This window comes from Embiotoca jacksoni, unplaced genomic scaffold (assembly GCF_022577435.1).
Source record: "Embiotoca jacksoni isolate LCO1_2020_lvr unplaced genomic scaffold, fEmbJac1.0.p SCAF_2, whole genome shotgun sequence".
Lineage (NCBI taxonomy): Eukaryota > Metazoa > Chordata > Actinopteri > Embiotocidae > Embiotoca > Embiotoca jacksoni.
Genome location: NW_027185340.1, coordinates 15,931,460 through 15,947,662, shown reverse-complemented (window position 1 = coordinate 15,947,662; position 16,203 = coordinate 15,931,460). Strand labels below are relative to the sequence as shown.

The following is a 16,203-nucleotide window of genomic DNA, read 5'->3' as shown; positions in this document are numbered from 1 at the left end:
AATATATGATAAAAAACAGAAAAGAAAAGAAAACTATTGTGATAATTGTTATATTCCTACTTGTTGATATAATGACATACAATAGGTGTGTAACTTAAGCAAAGCAACAACAAACATGACTGGAAGTGGCTGTATTTAATCTGAAGAACAATCCAGTTACTGTTGTTTACGAACTAAAGTCCTCAGAAAAAACGCCCTTAAATACCCTTAAATATCATATTATTTCGGGGCTGTGTCTCCGAGCCTTAATTAGAATCTGCTGTCTCTCCTGCAGGGCAGCAGCTATACACTCAGTTCCACACACACTCGGTGCAACAAACCTTTATAACCCTTGGAAACTCTATAATGTTCTGCTTTTAGTTTTGCGTAAAGTGAAAATGACCTGTTAAGCTAACCGCGGTACTTTACAGTAATGGTTTTTAAAATGCTGAACAAAAAGGTGCAATTATACAGTATATTGTAACACAACATTGCATGCGACTGTATGGTATGTTATGACACTTTACTTTGTAGGCTGTAATCAGACCTATTTCTTCACAGATACAAATCTAAGGGTGGTTTTGGAAAATAAGTGGGTTTGCACGGAAAGAGTTTTTTTTTTTTTTTTAAATCTATCTTTTGGTGGTTTTATAGCAGCATGTGTTACACCTGCCGTGTACCCACACAGTCATTTAGTTCTAGCTTATGTCATGCTTCCATAAATTTCATTAGCGAAAGAAGACAATTAGGATTTGGATAAACATTTGACAGAAGGAAAACTAAACAGCAGGGCTTAGTCATGCCCCGTGTTTAAATCTCCTTATCCCCGGGCTGTGCCTAAGTTGTGGTACGGTATGAAGACGTCTGCGTATCCATTACAGTTGTCTCCTGTCGTGCTGAGGCAATACAGTAACAGAAGAGGATGTGCAGTCTCGGCTCAGGCCTGCAGTTCGCCGCCCTCCTTCTGAGAGCCTGACCTGGTTCTGACCCATAATAAATGTTAGTTGGCGCGTGTGTGTTTAAGACACTAAGTGACACCAGTAGCAGCAGGCAAAACAAAGGAAATGCTCTTTGACTGGTGCTGCCGCCCCTGAGGAGTGCCTGGGCGCAATCTTAGACACACACACACACACACACACACACACACACACACACACACACACACAGACGTAGAGTGAAATGAGTGGCTTTTACCCACCAGAGAGCGAGCCATGATGCTGCTGAAAGCCTCACCTGACCGACTGTGTTGTTCCACCGTACACGCTGACTGCCTTTTATTGTCTGGATGATGGAATGGGGTGTTTTCCTTCCTCTTGCAGCCCTTTTATTGAGGTTAATGCATTGTGACTAACACAGTGCTATTAAGCCTCTCTGTCTCTTTCTCTCTCATTCCCCTTTATCTGTTTTTCTCTATTTGTCTCTCTTTTTTTTCCCTTCAGTCCACCCCTTCTACAAATAGGAAGACCTTTTAACGAGATAATTAGTTGTGTATTTATTGTAGCTGAATGTTTGTGGCTTTGGTTTCCAACCATGTATAAAATACCTTTTCTCTATCATGAGTTAATGCTGCTAAAGATTGAGTTTGGAAATTATGAAGACTTTACAATAAGAATTGTGAAGATGTACTTTGTTTTATTCTCATTATGTCTGCGGCCTTGTTCAGACCGCCAGTCCAAAATAGTTTTGTCAAATCCAGACTGTAATAGTCTTATCTTTCCTCCCTAACGTTCATCTCTTTCTTTTTATTTCTACTTCCGTCCCCTAACCTCCTCCTCTCTCTCTGTGTCTGTCTTTCTCTCTGTCTCTGTGTCTCCCCCCTCCAGGTCTCCAGAAGGGGTAGATGGCCTACCTCCAGCTCTGCCCCCCAAGCAGCTGAGCAGGAAGACCCTGAGCCAGATCATCCAGGCCCACTCCCAGCAGAGCCTCCTGGACAACCACCTCAACGAGATGTATGATGTTCCCGTCAATGCTGACAAGACCACGGTCAGTGTGACAATACAAATAGTCATTATGTAGAACGCCCGGTTTCATAAAGCATTTTAGAAAATGTTAAAAGTCGCTACAATATCCTTGAAATTGCTCATTTAAAAATTTTAAGGAGTTTTGCAGAGACAGTTTTTCATTGTTAAAAACGGCAACCGTAGTCTTCCCTTTGGCCAAATCATATTAGACAAGACTTGCTCTATTGAAGCTGGGCAACTAATCAAAATTGACAAACTGTGACCGTGACAGTTGCCATGAAAATAAATTAAAATTTAAGAAGCCTTCACTGTTTACTTTTTACTATTGAAGTAATTTTGGTGGATTCATCTGACAAAATAGTTTTATGTTCTGCAGTTTGGTTTTTCCTCCCTTTCTTTCCTTTTTTCGACGTTTTGATAACTATATGGATATTTATCGTTTTAATGATAGCTCGTTTTTCATTTTAGGAATATTCTTTGAGATGTTTCTTTGTGTTCACCTGAGCATGATGGTTGAGCTTCTAAAAACACCACATGTTTATATTTCAATCGTTTTGACGTTAACATTGTACAAAACTAATCGGTGTTAGAGCGGTTTAGACTCTTTGAGCTTATTGTTTTGGCTCTAAAGTATTAAATATATTGTTGTTTTTAAAAAGCCCAAAAGGTCAAGTAAAGGTTAGACCTACAGTCTTCAGGTTGTCAAATACACAAAGTTAATAAAAATGATTTCATATCTGCTGGATGTGAAATGAAATAATTTTGTGTTTATAAAACTATAAAGTTTCATGTTTTTTCTGCCCCCTTGTGGCCACAAATGTATCACTGAAGCTCTTTGTCTTGATTACAATGATATTTTTGATGTTTAGTTCAAATTCTAATCAGATGCAAATGTACAGTGAATGTAACAGAAGAGTATGCCTGTACCTTTTTTGTTGACCCACCTGTCAAGTAGATATTATTAAGCAGTGTTCGAGTCACAGGCACACAGGAGTCGCAGCCGAAGAACCCTGACCCGTTTCAGTTTTTGAATTTGCTCCGAGAAGATGATGTACAGGATGAATTTGTAGGATGATATACAGGAGAGGACAGCAAGATGGACATTTGATGTGTCTGTTTTGAAATGTGCTCTTTCAGTTGAATGGAGTCGTCCCTCATGATAATCTGGTCCTGATCAAAATGAGGCCTGATGAACACGGACGTTTCGGCTTCAATGTCAAGGTGAGACCTGATCACGCTGGAGCGAAAAGTCCGTTCACGGCCTTTCTAACTTTATGCCTCCTTGGATCTCCTCTACGTCTAACTGTCCTTCTTCTAACTTTTTTATGCCATCATCTGTATGCGCCACGACACATCCACACCCCTTGCCTGAAAGGGGATGTTTGTGAAAGGCATTTTTCTTTTAACATATGTCCGTGTGTCTCCAGGGTGGAGCTGACCAGAAGATGCCTATCATCGTTTCTAGAGTGGCTCCGGGAACGTCAGTAAGTCCACAACCACCTCGTGTGTGTGTGTGTGTGTGTGTGTGTGTGTGTGTGTGTGTGTGTGTGTGTGTGTGTGTGTATTAACTGGGGTGAAGCTGCAACTCACCATTTCAAATGAAAAACATGGTAACCTCATGATGTTTTAAATCTGAGGACCCTATAATCCCTGCGTTCCAATATCCAAACTACCGTACTATTTAGTATGTCAGAAAAAGATTTAGTATGTCCCAATAAATAGTATGTTAAATGTAGAATGCCAAAAGTGCCAGTATGCGGGCCAACGTGCTACTCTGGTTGTTCTGACCCACAATCCTTTGCCCGGCTGCAAATACATCACATCGACTGAGCCGCCCAGAGAGTTGCTGGCGCTAATGCTCCGTCTGCAAAAGGAAGAAGAAAAAGAAGAGGCATTACCTTTTTACTTCAAATGTTGCGCTACGGATTTCAAGAGGGTCAAAGTTCAAGACACATTTTTATGATGGAGTAGTATGCCCCGATTGTACACGTACTACATGCGACAGTACATACCTTTTAAGGCTAGCTGCGGTGTGGCTTAAAGTGAAGTCATTTGGAGCGCAGCGAATGTCTAGTCGGGGCTCAAGTTTCACTCACACGTCCCACTTATCTCTGTTTACTGGTTGAAATATGACTTTCTTCAAGTCTCCATCCTCAGTGACAGCCAAGTCAGTGGTTGAGAGTCATTTGAAAGACTAGCTTAGTCTCACAGTCGTGACATCTCGAGACATTTTTCCAACTAAACACGGTGAAGGTTTCAGGACAGTGAAGGTTGTTGTTCATTCGTCTTCATCCCTCTACCCTCCTCTTCAGGCTGACCTGTGTGTGCCTCGCCTTAACGAGGGCGACCAAGTGGTCCTAATTAACGGGCGGGACATCTCGGACCACACCCACGACCAGGTGGTCATGTTCATCAAAGCCAGCTGTGAGAGCCACTCCGGGGAGCTCATCCTATTGGTCAGACCAAACGGTGAGTTGTTCCTATTGGTCAGATCTGCAACAAATAACAACAACAAATACAACGGATACAAATTCACTTTAACGGTTAACATTATTATGACACAAAATTTCCATTAAGTGACAGGTCAACTGCGTCAACCCTGATCCATATCAACAATAAATGGCTCGTATATTTGACGGAAAAAAACTCGCTGTCCACTACGAGTCATCAGCACACGACTTAAACATGAAATGTTGTCACATATCAGCAAGCTAGTTTTGTCAGGTGGTTCAGTAAGCTGTATTATAGCCACCTCTGGCAGTTTCTTGGTATACAAATTTTATTTGTATGAAAGAACTAGTTTTGTGCTGCAACTCGGTTTAATTTAGTGATTGTAAACATTTGTTAAGTGTTTTCTAGGCTAAGTGGAAACATGTGAATAGTTAGTGCTGCTGCACATCAGGTCACCAGCTTTGATTCTGCTTCTGCACTGCTCAGTACTCGTGTTTGTAATTGCAAATGAGGTCTATGAAGTTGTACATTTTGGTTTCTGTACATCTTGGCTATATGTATCCACCATGTAGAGCGATGCCAAAGCTTTTCCTTTAATCAGCACCAGCGGAGCGGGAGGGGGGCTTTAAAAGATGATGAAACATAGAAATTCTTGATATTTTAACTGGGTCAAAGAGGGATTTTGAGATCCCCCCCCCCCCTCTTTTACATCAAAGCAAATATAAGATTGCATCAATATATTGAATGCCTGTCGATTCACATTAATCGATGTTGAAATATAAGCATGTCATTATTTGCACATAGATGAGCTGTAAGGCAGCGCACTGGTTGGGAGTTGCAGCATTTCTTTGGCCTACATAAACAGACATGTGCACATAAACTGTGATATCTTTCTCTGTCCTGTTCAGCCATCTACGACGTGGTGGAGGAGAAGGTGGACTCGGAGCCAGACTTTCAGTACATCCCCGAAAAGTCCCCTCAGGACCCCGCCCAGCTAGACCAGCATGCTTTGAGGGACTCTATGGTCACGCTGAAGGAGGGCCTGATCAGCGGAGCCATACTGGCGCAGTTTGATGTGAGGAGAATAGACACAGAAACGCATTCGCATAAGCAGAATCCACGCGTAAAGTATATGGGTCATACACGGACACGGGCTCGAGTCGCTAGTTTTTTGATTGACTAATAGGTTTACTTTGGTGCATAATTGTTGGAAATTCAATTACAAAAATGTCCTGCACTTTATCGTCATCACTGAGCGGCTTTCTTTTTGAGAAGAGGAATGTTAAATACAAATACACACTCAATATGCACTTGATGCATGTGAAGTTGGGTGAATACAAGCGCAATAAAAGCTCATACATATTTACATGCACATAGTGGGCAAAGAAACCGTTTGTGTTTCACAATCTTCCACAACTTGAACTCCTGTGTTTCTTCTCTTACAGCAACTGTACAGGAAGAGGCCGGGGATGACCATGCTGTGTGCCAAATTACCTCAGAATGTTTCCAAAAATCGCTACAGAGACATCTCTCCCTGTACGTGACCTCACGTGGCTGTGTGATAAAATACCTGCTGAGATTAATCTTTTGTTCCTCCCATCACACTCAGATCTTCTGTCTCACTTTTTCATTTTTCATCTCCGTCTCTCTCTCTCTGTCCCGACAGATGATGCCACGCGGGTCATCCTGAAAAGCACAGATGACTACATCAATGCAAATTACATCAATGTGAGTTTGTCATATTTGTCTTTCATCTTTTCATCAGTGTCTCTGCGTTGTTTTACTCGTTGGAGGCGTGGTAGGTGGTCTGTTTTGCTCACTGTCGAAACACGTGTTGAAACGCTGCGCTGGCCTCACTGGTAAAATGAATTAACCACATCAGACGGTATGTTTGTGAGTGACAGTGTGAGTTAATGGTTCACATGTTTAGGAGTCTGCCAGGCATTTGTCTGTGTAAGCCAACAGCAGCTCGTATGTCTGACCAGAAGGTGACAAACGGAGAAAATGGGCTTTTTGGAGGAAACATTACCTCTTTTTGCGTAACTAATGTCTTTTTGGGAGTTAAACAAAGCTCTCCGCCCTGTTATAACTGTACAGAACATGGAAGAACCCCACACATGAACATTCACAGTAAAAAAAAAAAAAAAAAAAACAGCAGTAGAAATGATGTGATAGGGGTTCACTCAGTTTTGTAAAGGGCTGCAGCCATGATGGATTTTCAAAACATATTTTTCAGTCGAGTTATTGTTTATTCTGTTGTTTTAATTAAAGATGCCTGTGAGCGTGAAGGACACTGGCCTCCGCTTCTCATTAGCCTAATCAGCCCTTTATATGCACTAATACATTTTCTCATCAGTGTCATTATTTATTAGAATGTACTCTGCTGTCTATTACCAATGTGACAGTGACCAGGAGCCATTAAAAAATGAAAAGACGTTCGGTTGTTTCTGTTTGCTCTGTGAGTTTTGGGATATATTGTGAGGCTAGAAGTCAAAAAGTGTTGATAATAACACAATATTTGACGACTCGTTTGTATGTTAACCAGGAATTATCGTTAAATACGTATAATAATGGGTCACTCCTCATCGTGTTGAGGGTTGTCTTGATCATGAAATATTAGTTATTGATGAATTGTTATACAAATAATTGTGATTTAATTGTTTTGTTCTGTCCAATTTAATGCTACTATTATTATATAAGCCGAATCATAGTTAAATAATACACCTGATGATGAAGAAGAGCTGTTTATTGGCGCTGAACACTGGAACAAATAAATTGCATCTTTAACTGCCACCTTTTTTTTTGCTGCAAATCTGACAAATCGCCTCCTCCAAGTTATTGTGCTCTTCTTTTTCCATCTGGCTAAAAACCAAAATGTGCCCACAGCGGTGCTCTGGTGTTCAGCTTTACAACTGAATCCATGATTCCAGTGTCAATAGATGCTCCTCTTAATGCGGCCGGCACAATATTAGATGCTCAGCGTCTCGAGATAGCACAGCTGTTGGCACTAATTCTCCACTCGTGGCATTAAACCGCGGCAGAAGAAGGGGGCGAATCAAAATGATTTCATTAAAAAAAAAACATCAGTCCAAATGAGGGGAAAACACATTGAAATAACGATGGAAATATGACATCTGTTAGTTTCATCCTGCGGTTTTCATACAGATGAATGGAATTGATTTTGATGATCGTGAGAAATGATTTCGGTCAGCTCAAATAATCGCTATCAGGCGGCTATGTAATATTTGTGGCAGACCTAATCCTAAGAATTTGGAACAAGACACAATTTGAAAGTACTCTTTCTCCATTTAACCTTGTGGTGCTGCAACCTTTGCCTTTTAATGCAGCACTGCTGACAACACACAATGAATAGAATTTTAAAAGCCTGTAAAGTCGGTGAATGTAATCCCTCTGCATCCTTTTCTCTCTGTCCCTCTCTACATAGATGGAGATTCCAGCCTCCAGTCTGATAAACCGCTACATAGCGTGCCAGGGCCCATTGCCCAACACCTGCCCTGACTTCTGGCAAATGACCTGGGAGCAGGGCTCGTCCATGGTGGTCATGCTGACTACACAGGTCGAGAGAGGGCGGGTAAGTCAAAGTGCTCTTCAAGGACAAGGACAAAAAAGTCGTATAGTTTTGGATACCAGAGTTCTTCATCGCTGTGACTTTATCTCACCATTTGTAAAAGTCTCAGTTTCTAGTTCCGTGTGAGTCATGCATGTCTACTTCATCCAGTAATTCTACTGTCAAAATATTACATTTTTATACTGTAGAGTCACACACGCTACAGACTTTTCTGCAACTCGTGTCTTTTATTGATTTTCAAGTCTTAAGCTGGTTAATACCCAAATTACATAACAAAATAGCCTACAGACACAGTGCTGCAGTGCAGAGAAAAATATCTACAATTTGGTTCCTGTGACTGGAAATTCTCGACTCTTTACCTTGACACTGGATTTTATTTTTTCTTTACAATTTCAGATACACTGTTTGTATTGTTAATGCTATACATCTGTGTTGTGAATGCAATGGCAACAAACAGATGGCTAACTGAAGAGGAGCAGACCCTGACCTCTGACGTCGGAGCTCGGAGGAACAGTTGTAACGTGTAAAATAAGTTAAATGTCTAGTTATAAGCTGAACACCTTTTCTGTGTTTGTAGGTGAAGTGTCACCAGTACTGGCCCAACCCAGACTGCAGCGCCACCTACGGAGACTTTACAGTTACGTGCCACAACGAAGAGGGAAACTCTGCCTTCCTGGTCCGGGAGATGACTCTCCTGCACACACAGGTAACCACACACACACACACACACACACACACACACACACACACACACTTACACAGAAAGTAACGTATAGATCGAAAGAGAAGAAGAACAAAAGACTTGACAATCGAAGTGAAGCCAGAAAGAGGACAAAGTGAGTGGCAGTTAAGGAGGAGGGCGAAGGCGGTGCAGAGAAAGACTCTGGGGCCAATCAAAGAGAGGGACCGGCGTCTCAGGAAGGATGAGCTACCCGAGGACCCCGAGGAGGTGTGTTGCCATAGTGACCAGTGTGGGCTGTTCTTTTTCTGGCTCCCGCTGCCGCATGCGGGCCACATATTGGGATCCGGTTGCCATGGCTACCCAACCACCCCAGTCACTCACATTGCAGAAATAGAGAGCGGGAGAGAGAAAGAGAGAGAGAGAGAGAGAGAGAGAGAGAGCATACAGAGCAGTAGAGAGTGGGATGATGATAGTTTGAAAAACAGGAATGGAGAATATAACTTTGTTTTATTGTGATGTTGAAGCCTTTTGAAGCTTCCAGTCTTACTTCAACATGTCGTGGTGAACATGTGTTTTTCAACCCTCTAAACTGAAGGCTTTTTATTTGTGCTTGCTGTGATATATGTGACATGTAACCGACCGGAAGAAAATCAAACTTAAAAAGACGTTTTATGGACGACTTCGGAGCAGCAAAACGATCCCGCTGTTTGTTCGTCATTTCCTGCCATCTGTGTTTTCCTGATTACTTCCTCATGTAAGCATGACCTTTTAAAGTATATGGGTATAAGAAGAGGTAATTAGCATTCTCCTCTGCCTGTGATTGTTGCTATGGAGATAGATGTGTTGCCATGGCGATGCAGCGAGGCAGTATTAAAGAGGAGCACAGGGGCTTTGAGTCGTGCAAGAAACAGTGGTCAGCGCTCGCCGTCTTCTGTCGGGTGTGTGTGTGTGTGTGTGTGCGTGTGTGTGTGCTGCAGTCGTCGTCATGCTGTTGCCGTTAGGTTTAAATCTTACTGACTCTTATTTTCTGATCACTGAGTCTACATTACCTCAACATTATAAACCGTGTCCTGGTTGTTTTTTTCATTCCCAAAATATAAAGGGTGACTTGTGTTTGTTTACTTGTTTCATTACAGATTTTTTTTAAATGAACATTTTGTAGTAAATCTAGAGAAAATTTGATCAGTATTTCATAAAATATGAAACAGCAGTGAGGTCCAGCGGAGTAGAAAGAATAGAACAGTGTTGGTTATTCATACTCTGTTTCGTAACATGCTTAAAGGCCATAATTACACAAACAGGGCTGTGTGCAGTCCCCACCTCCAGGATACAGAGCTCAGTAAACCACGATTGGACGTCTCCCACATTAACTACAATTACCCGTTTTGAGTGGAGTGATATCTGAGAATCATTCATGGCTTGGGTCTTGACTTGTGTGATAGTTAAAAACCCTCAGTTTATTTCCAACACAAGCCTTTCTGAAAGGCCCATAAGAACATATCAAGTCATTGGTTTCCTTTTTTTTTTTTCTCCCGTTCTCTGTGTTTGTTCAGAGTGAGCAACAGAGGGAGCTGACTCAGATTCAGTACCTGGCTTGGCCAGACCACGGCGTTCCCGATGACTCCACCGATTTCCTGGACTTTGTGGCTCTGGTGCGGACAAAACGGGCCGGACAGGACCAGCCAATGGTTGTGCATTGCAGGTACAGAAGAGTCAGCTCTTAACTGACTGACAACCTGAAGCAACTGTGATCCTTCTTTTGTCTAAGTTGCTCTTAATTTGTAACTGAACATCCGTCCCTGTCCCCCTGCTGCTCTTTTCCAGTGCTGGGATTGGTCGGACAGGGGTTCTGATCACCATGGAGACGGCATTGTGTCTAATGGAGTGCGGTCAGCCGGTGTATCCTCTAGACATTGTCAGGACCATGAGAGACCAGAGGGCCATGATGATACAAACGCCTGTACGTAGATGCCTGCATTTGTCTGTCCAGCTGCTCTCAAGCATTTCAAACCAATAGCTAAAATCTCTTTTTTTTCTTTTTTTTTTTTCTTTCTCTGAATCAGAGCCAGTACCGCTTTGTGTGTGAGGCCATCCTGAAAGTCTACGAGGAAGGTCTGGTCAGACCGCTCAAGACGGCCGTGTACCAGCAGAGAGAAAAAGTGAACGACGAGAGGGAGGAGGAGAATAAAGAGCAGCAGAAAGCGGGAGAGGAGAGAGAGGAGACGGCAGCGATGGAGGAAGGCGAGGCGGCTGTGGTGGAGCTGCTGGACGAGGGGCTGGACGAAGAGGACGACGACGACGAGGAAGTGGAGGTGCTGGACGTGGGAGAAGTGACAGAAGACGGGGAGGAAGAGGAGGATGAAGAGGAGGAGGAGGAGGAAGTGGAGGAGCCGAGTGTCGCGAGCGCCACCAGCGTCACAAGCGAGACCAGTGCGAACCCTGACCCAGATTCCGCTAACCTGTGACATTTGACCTCTGCGGGTCGCCGGGGGTTCGGAGGCCAGGAGGCCGGAGGAGAGAACAAAAGCACTGTTGCACTTTATGCTGACAAAAATGGAAAAAAAAAAGACAAACAAACATGAAAAATTGTGGACGAAATCGACTTAAAAAAAAAAAAAAAAGATATCCAGCTGTGTTGAATAGGTACCATTAGGGGATATTGTACGTTCAGGGTAAAGAAAAAAAAAACGTATACAAAGAGTAAAAAGTACGAGAGAATAAAATGTGGATGGGGAATCGCTGTAGTGCCATAAGTACAAAAGGGGAAGGGCTGCCCCTGTGTGGATGGAAAGCTCCCCCGCCCCTCTTTTTTTACCCAAAGGGATGCCCTGACCCCTTCTGAGCGAGTCTGCCAGACGGACCTGCCTTTTTTTTTAGTGTCCTTTTAGCTGATACAGAGAAGAAAAAAAAAACTTATCTTTTGTTCCTCAGAAAGAGTATTTATTGTGTTCTAGTTTGTGTCAAACCCTGTCCACTGAACAAAAAACAAAAAAAGTCGTATGTTTCGTTTGTATGAGTCTAGAGCTTCATGCTTTCCTGATTAAATCTTAGGTAGTAAAGTAGTGTGATTCCTCTTCTTCTAACTACTTCTTTATTTCTTTTGCTTTTCGTGGGGAAAAAAAAAAAAAAAAAAAAAATCAGTGATTTTAATTTATTGTACTTGTTTTTTGTTTTTTTTGTTGTTGTTTTATTTTTTTATTTTTTATCTTTCTCAGCTTTCTGAGTCAAAGCTTCTGACAGCACAGACTGACAGACGGACAACCGAAAGCACTTTTGTGTCTCGCCTCTCGTTCGATGCTGTGGCAGGTTGGATACTTTATCCTGCTTTGTGCTGTGCTTTTGAGCTTGCAGACACACAAGTGGCCGATCGTTTGGTGTGGCGAAGAACACGGTTTACAATCCTCAGGGCCAGTGTTTACCGGGGGGACCTCTCACGGTCACAACCATCAGTTATCTGGCAGACGTTTTTATCACATCACAATACATTCGACACGAGACGGTAAAGACGGTCTCGTATTGAGAGGCCCCAGTAGACACCCGGCCGCCCCGAGTTACAATCTAAACAAGGCTGAGGTCAGTTCATTTCTTTCAAATTCAGACCGTTTCAAAATCCAACCTGCAGCGGGGTCCCTGCTGCTGAAGTGTCCTTGAGCCAGACACCGACAGCAACGGCCCCCCCACCCCCCACCCCCCGACCAGGATGACTCTGCGCATGCATCGATCCTCTTTATGCAACCCAAACATTTCTCGCTTTCTTTGCACAGGTCATTAAGACAGAAAGAAACGAACAGGGGGTCAGACTGTCCGACAGCGGCATCATCGATGAGCTCAGAAGTGGTTGAAAGCTGCCAGACGTTTTTATGCAATAAGTATTTGTTTTTTCCTATTTTAGCTTTCACTAAATAATGGCGAACAGCATTGAGCTAGTTTACATGTGCATTAGTATCCTGGCTATGATTGGATGTTTGGAGTATGATTATATATGCGGAACACATTTAAACATCTCATCCTGGTTTGTTTTTTTTAAAACCTGGATATGCTTGTTGGAGTACGCTGATAGAAACCAGGATACTGTGGATACATGCAAATACCTTATTCAGGTTTCAGTAAAGAACACAGTGGCTGAGAAATGAAGGCAAGATCAGAAACCTCAATACTGTTATGATCGTGTACACAGCGATATGAATAACCATGTTTCTCGTGTGCCATGTAAATGCCACATCCTGAATCTGATCAAAACCAGAACACGACTCAAAGCCGGGTTCTCATAGTGCATGTAAACTCACTCATTGACAGTGAACTGATCTCAACCTTTGTGTGAATGAACTTTAAAAAGCTCCCTCTACTGACTGATACCCCCCTCCCCCCTCCCATATTTGTTTCTTTTTACATGCGGTGGGTAAAGGCTTTTGTAAAGCGGAGCAGTACCTGGTACCATCGTACACGTTCACATTCAGACTGATGGATTAATGCTTTGTACGGGCGATCAGCGTTAAACCAGTTCTTTGTTTCTCTAATGGAGTACTTTAAAAAAAAAAAAAAAAAAAAACTGACTTTCAGTGAGGTTTAGAGGTCACTGGAGCGGGGCTTAAAACCAGCTGTTTAATTTGACCTAAATCTGTTTGCGTGTCTGCCCGAGAACAGTCGATAGTTCAAAGAAGCAGCACAAACAACATTCAATCAGTTCTCTTCCTTTTTTTATTTTTATTTTTTTAATTCATCTTTTGCAATGGTACTTTTCATTTTTAAGGCGCACGTTGTTTTTAAGTCAAGATGATGTGTTACGAGTGAGACGAAACGATGATGACTTTTTAATTCACAGAACCCTGCATCAAGTTGTTCGTTGGGGCGTTTTTTTTTTTTCTTTTCTTTTCTTCTCTGTTAATCCAAGTGCAGGTTCAGCTGTTGTCGTGCTCTTCGTGGCGGTATGGGAGTGTTGGGATACGGAGTGTTGCCTCTTCATAGTTTGAGAGATTTTTTTTTTTTATCAGCTCCAAAATGGATTCTGCTGGAAAAAATGTACTGCTGTGTGTGTGTGTGTGTGTGTGTGTGTGTGTGTGTGTGTGTGTGTGTGTGTGTGTGTGTGTGTGTGTGTCACACTCCTCTTCCTCTGCCATTTCTAACGTGTAGTTTGTTAGCTGTCTGGTCTACGCCTGCTTGTCTGTGAACTGGAATGAACGGTTGTGCCATAAAGCTACAAACCTAAATCTCACCGGATCTCAAGTTTTTTTGGGGCAAAACAAAACAAAACATTATTCTTGAAGAGTTTGTTTTTTCAGGCTGCATCTTTGCCTGTGAAACAATTCACAATGTGCTCATACCTCCCTTTCAAACAGCTGAATCATACATGGAGGTGGGATCAAGAAGAAACTGCTTCCCTGTTTTTTTTTTGTTTTTTTTTGTCTTAATCTCTCTTCTCCAAAATCGGCCTAACATCCGTCAGTCGTTTCTGCCGAGCCCACGCAACACCACAGTCCATTCTTCTCATTGTTTTTCCCCCGATGCCTTTTCCTTTTGGATCATTATACATGGATCCCACTCTCTGCACGGCCTCGAGGCAAATGACACATCTAAGCAGGATACCGTGGGTACAGTAGCGGAGAATCAAATGGCTTGTTTTCCCCACAGAAGGACACACTGAGGCTCGTCAGTGAGTGAATGACTGAATAACTGGTTTTAACTTTTTATTAGCAAACACGAGTTAGACATCCACAGCAAACCCAACATGTGAGTTTGTGATTGAAAGAACAAACAAAACAAAAAAAACACATCAGGTTTTTTATTTGGCAGCAGGACCAACCAAATCAAAGAACCACCAAATTAAAACTAATGAAATGGCATCGGTCACAAGTAAAAAAATAAAAAAAAATAAAAATAAAAAGACCGTGACAAATTTCTAAGAAGACAACAAAACAGTGGCCCTGCAGTGAGAAGTTAATAATTGAGGGGCTGCCAGAGTTTCCATCTGCACAAAAACATCCAGCAACGAGCTGTCTGCGTTCAAAGTGTTTTACTGTTGACACATAATTGGTACTGTCCGTTCGTTTAGGGTACTGATCAAAAAGTAGTTTGGAGGGAACCAGACGTGGGGAGGGCTCGGGTTAGTTGTATTTTTGTAAAAAAGGATAACAATTCTAGTTGGGTAGGGGAGGGGGGGGGGGGGAGGGGGGGGCAGCACTTTGTAGAAGGCTGAGTGGCAGGTAGTGCTACTGGAAAAAAAAAAAAAAAAAAAGAGTTAGAGACATAAATCATTGTTAAAATGAGGTTGTTTTTTTTATTTTATTTTTTTTTATTTTAATTTATCATTTTTATTTTCTTTTGAAAATAAGACACCTGTAGGGAACAAGAAAAAGAACTCCTAACTACACAGTGCCACTTGTTAATTTTGTGTAAATAATACTAGACCATGTAAATACAATGTTGTATATGAAAAAAAATCTTTAAAATAAAAGGGAAAAATCCTTTGTGAGCAGAAAGATTTTGTTGTTATTGTTTATTTTATTTTTTTCCCTTTGGATGATTCAAATGTGACACAAATGGCGTGTATTTCAAGACTGCTCTTTCAAAATTTTTGTTTTATTTTGAAACGTAATCTATAACGGCGAGTGTATATATAATGAACCACAAAATACTGAGAAATGTTTTACCGTACTATACCCTTGGTTAACTCCTACCTGTGTCATAAAAACCTTTGTCCTCAGTTCCTTGTTTCTTTTCTGGTATCGTGGTTTTACAGTGCTTTGGACATGTCTATAAGCTTGATTCTGAACAATTAAAGCTTGTCTGTCAAAGCATGGAGACGTGGCTTCAGATCAACTTGCTTTTCCACACTGTAAAAGTGAGGTTTGGCAACGTTAGAGACTGTGGTAGTGCTGAAGACCTCAATGAGACTTATTTTAAGTTTATAAATCCTGTTAATTTGTGAGATTTGACCCCACAGTGAAGTCATTATCCCCGAGAGGAAGTCAAAGTTCTTTGTCTGTCATACGAGGCTCCAACGAAAGAAAGAAACATCATAAAAATGCAATCCAAAAACAAAGAACATAAATTGGAAGGAAAATACTAGCAGCTGATCAAACAGCTTCCCTACTGTCTTGCATAAAAGCCAACCTTAAACATGTATGATATTGTCAGATGGTTTGATAGAAAAAGGTACTTTAAATCTCATCAGCTGTTTTTTTTTTATTATTATTTAATGTTATTGTTGAGCAAGAGGCCACAATTAGAGCTATTACTGTGCATTAAAAGTAAAAAAAAAAAAAAAAAGTATTTTCTGTAATAAGGAGCAGAAAGAGATTTTAATGTTTTATTTCTCTTCTATATATAGGCAGTTGCTGTACTTTCTGAGGAATAGCAGGGCTCACTTTAAAAAGTGGTGAAGGCCTACAATGATTTAAAGAGGGATACTTCAACCCCTAACCCCTGTGCAGATACAAGTCATACCAGGAAATGGTAAATGTGCGGCATTAGGATGGATGAGAGTATTAGTACTGTGCGTCAGAGGGTAGGCACAGATTTTAGGCAGTTTGTAGACATTTCAG

At 41.7% G+C, this 16,203-nt stretch overlaps 1 protein-coding gene across 3 annotated transcripts in view; it reads left to right on the top strand.

Moving 5' to 3' along the window:
• ptpn4a (protein tyrosine phosphatase non-receptor type 4a) overlaps positions 1–15,362 on the top strand; it is a 69,960-nt gene extending 54,598 nt beyond the window's left edge. For all 3 annotated transcript variants that reach the window (XM_069154764.1, XM_069154761.1, XM_069154763.1), the window contains 12 exons: positions 1,803–1,962; positions 3,078–3,161; positions 3,368–3,424; positions 4,253–4,409; positions 5,300–5,466; positions 5,837–5,927; positions 6,058–6,119; positions 7,837–7,983; positions 8,558–8,686; positions 10,216–10,364; positions 10,487–10,622; positions 10,726–15,362. In XM_069154764.1, the coding sequence (XP_069010865.1) occupies positions 1,803–1,962; positions 3,078–3,161; positions 3,368–3,424; positions 4,253–4,409; positions 5,300–5,466; positions 5,837–5,927; positions 6,058–6,119; positions 7,837–7,983; positions 8,558–8,686; positions 10,216–10,364; positions 10,487–10,622; positions 10,726–11,127 (1,741 nt within the window). In that variant the 3' untranslated portion in view covers positions 11,128–15,362. The remainder of the gene's footprint in view (positions 1–1,802; positions 1,963–3,077; positions 3,162–3,367; positions 3,425–4,252; positions 4,410–5,299; positions 5,467–5,836; positions 5,928–6,057; positions 6,120–7,836; positions 7,984–8,557; positions 8,687–10,215; positions 10,365–10,486; positions 10,623–10,725) is intronic.
• Positions 15,363–16,203: the final 841 nt, after the last annotated feature.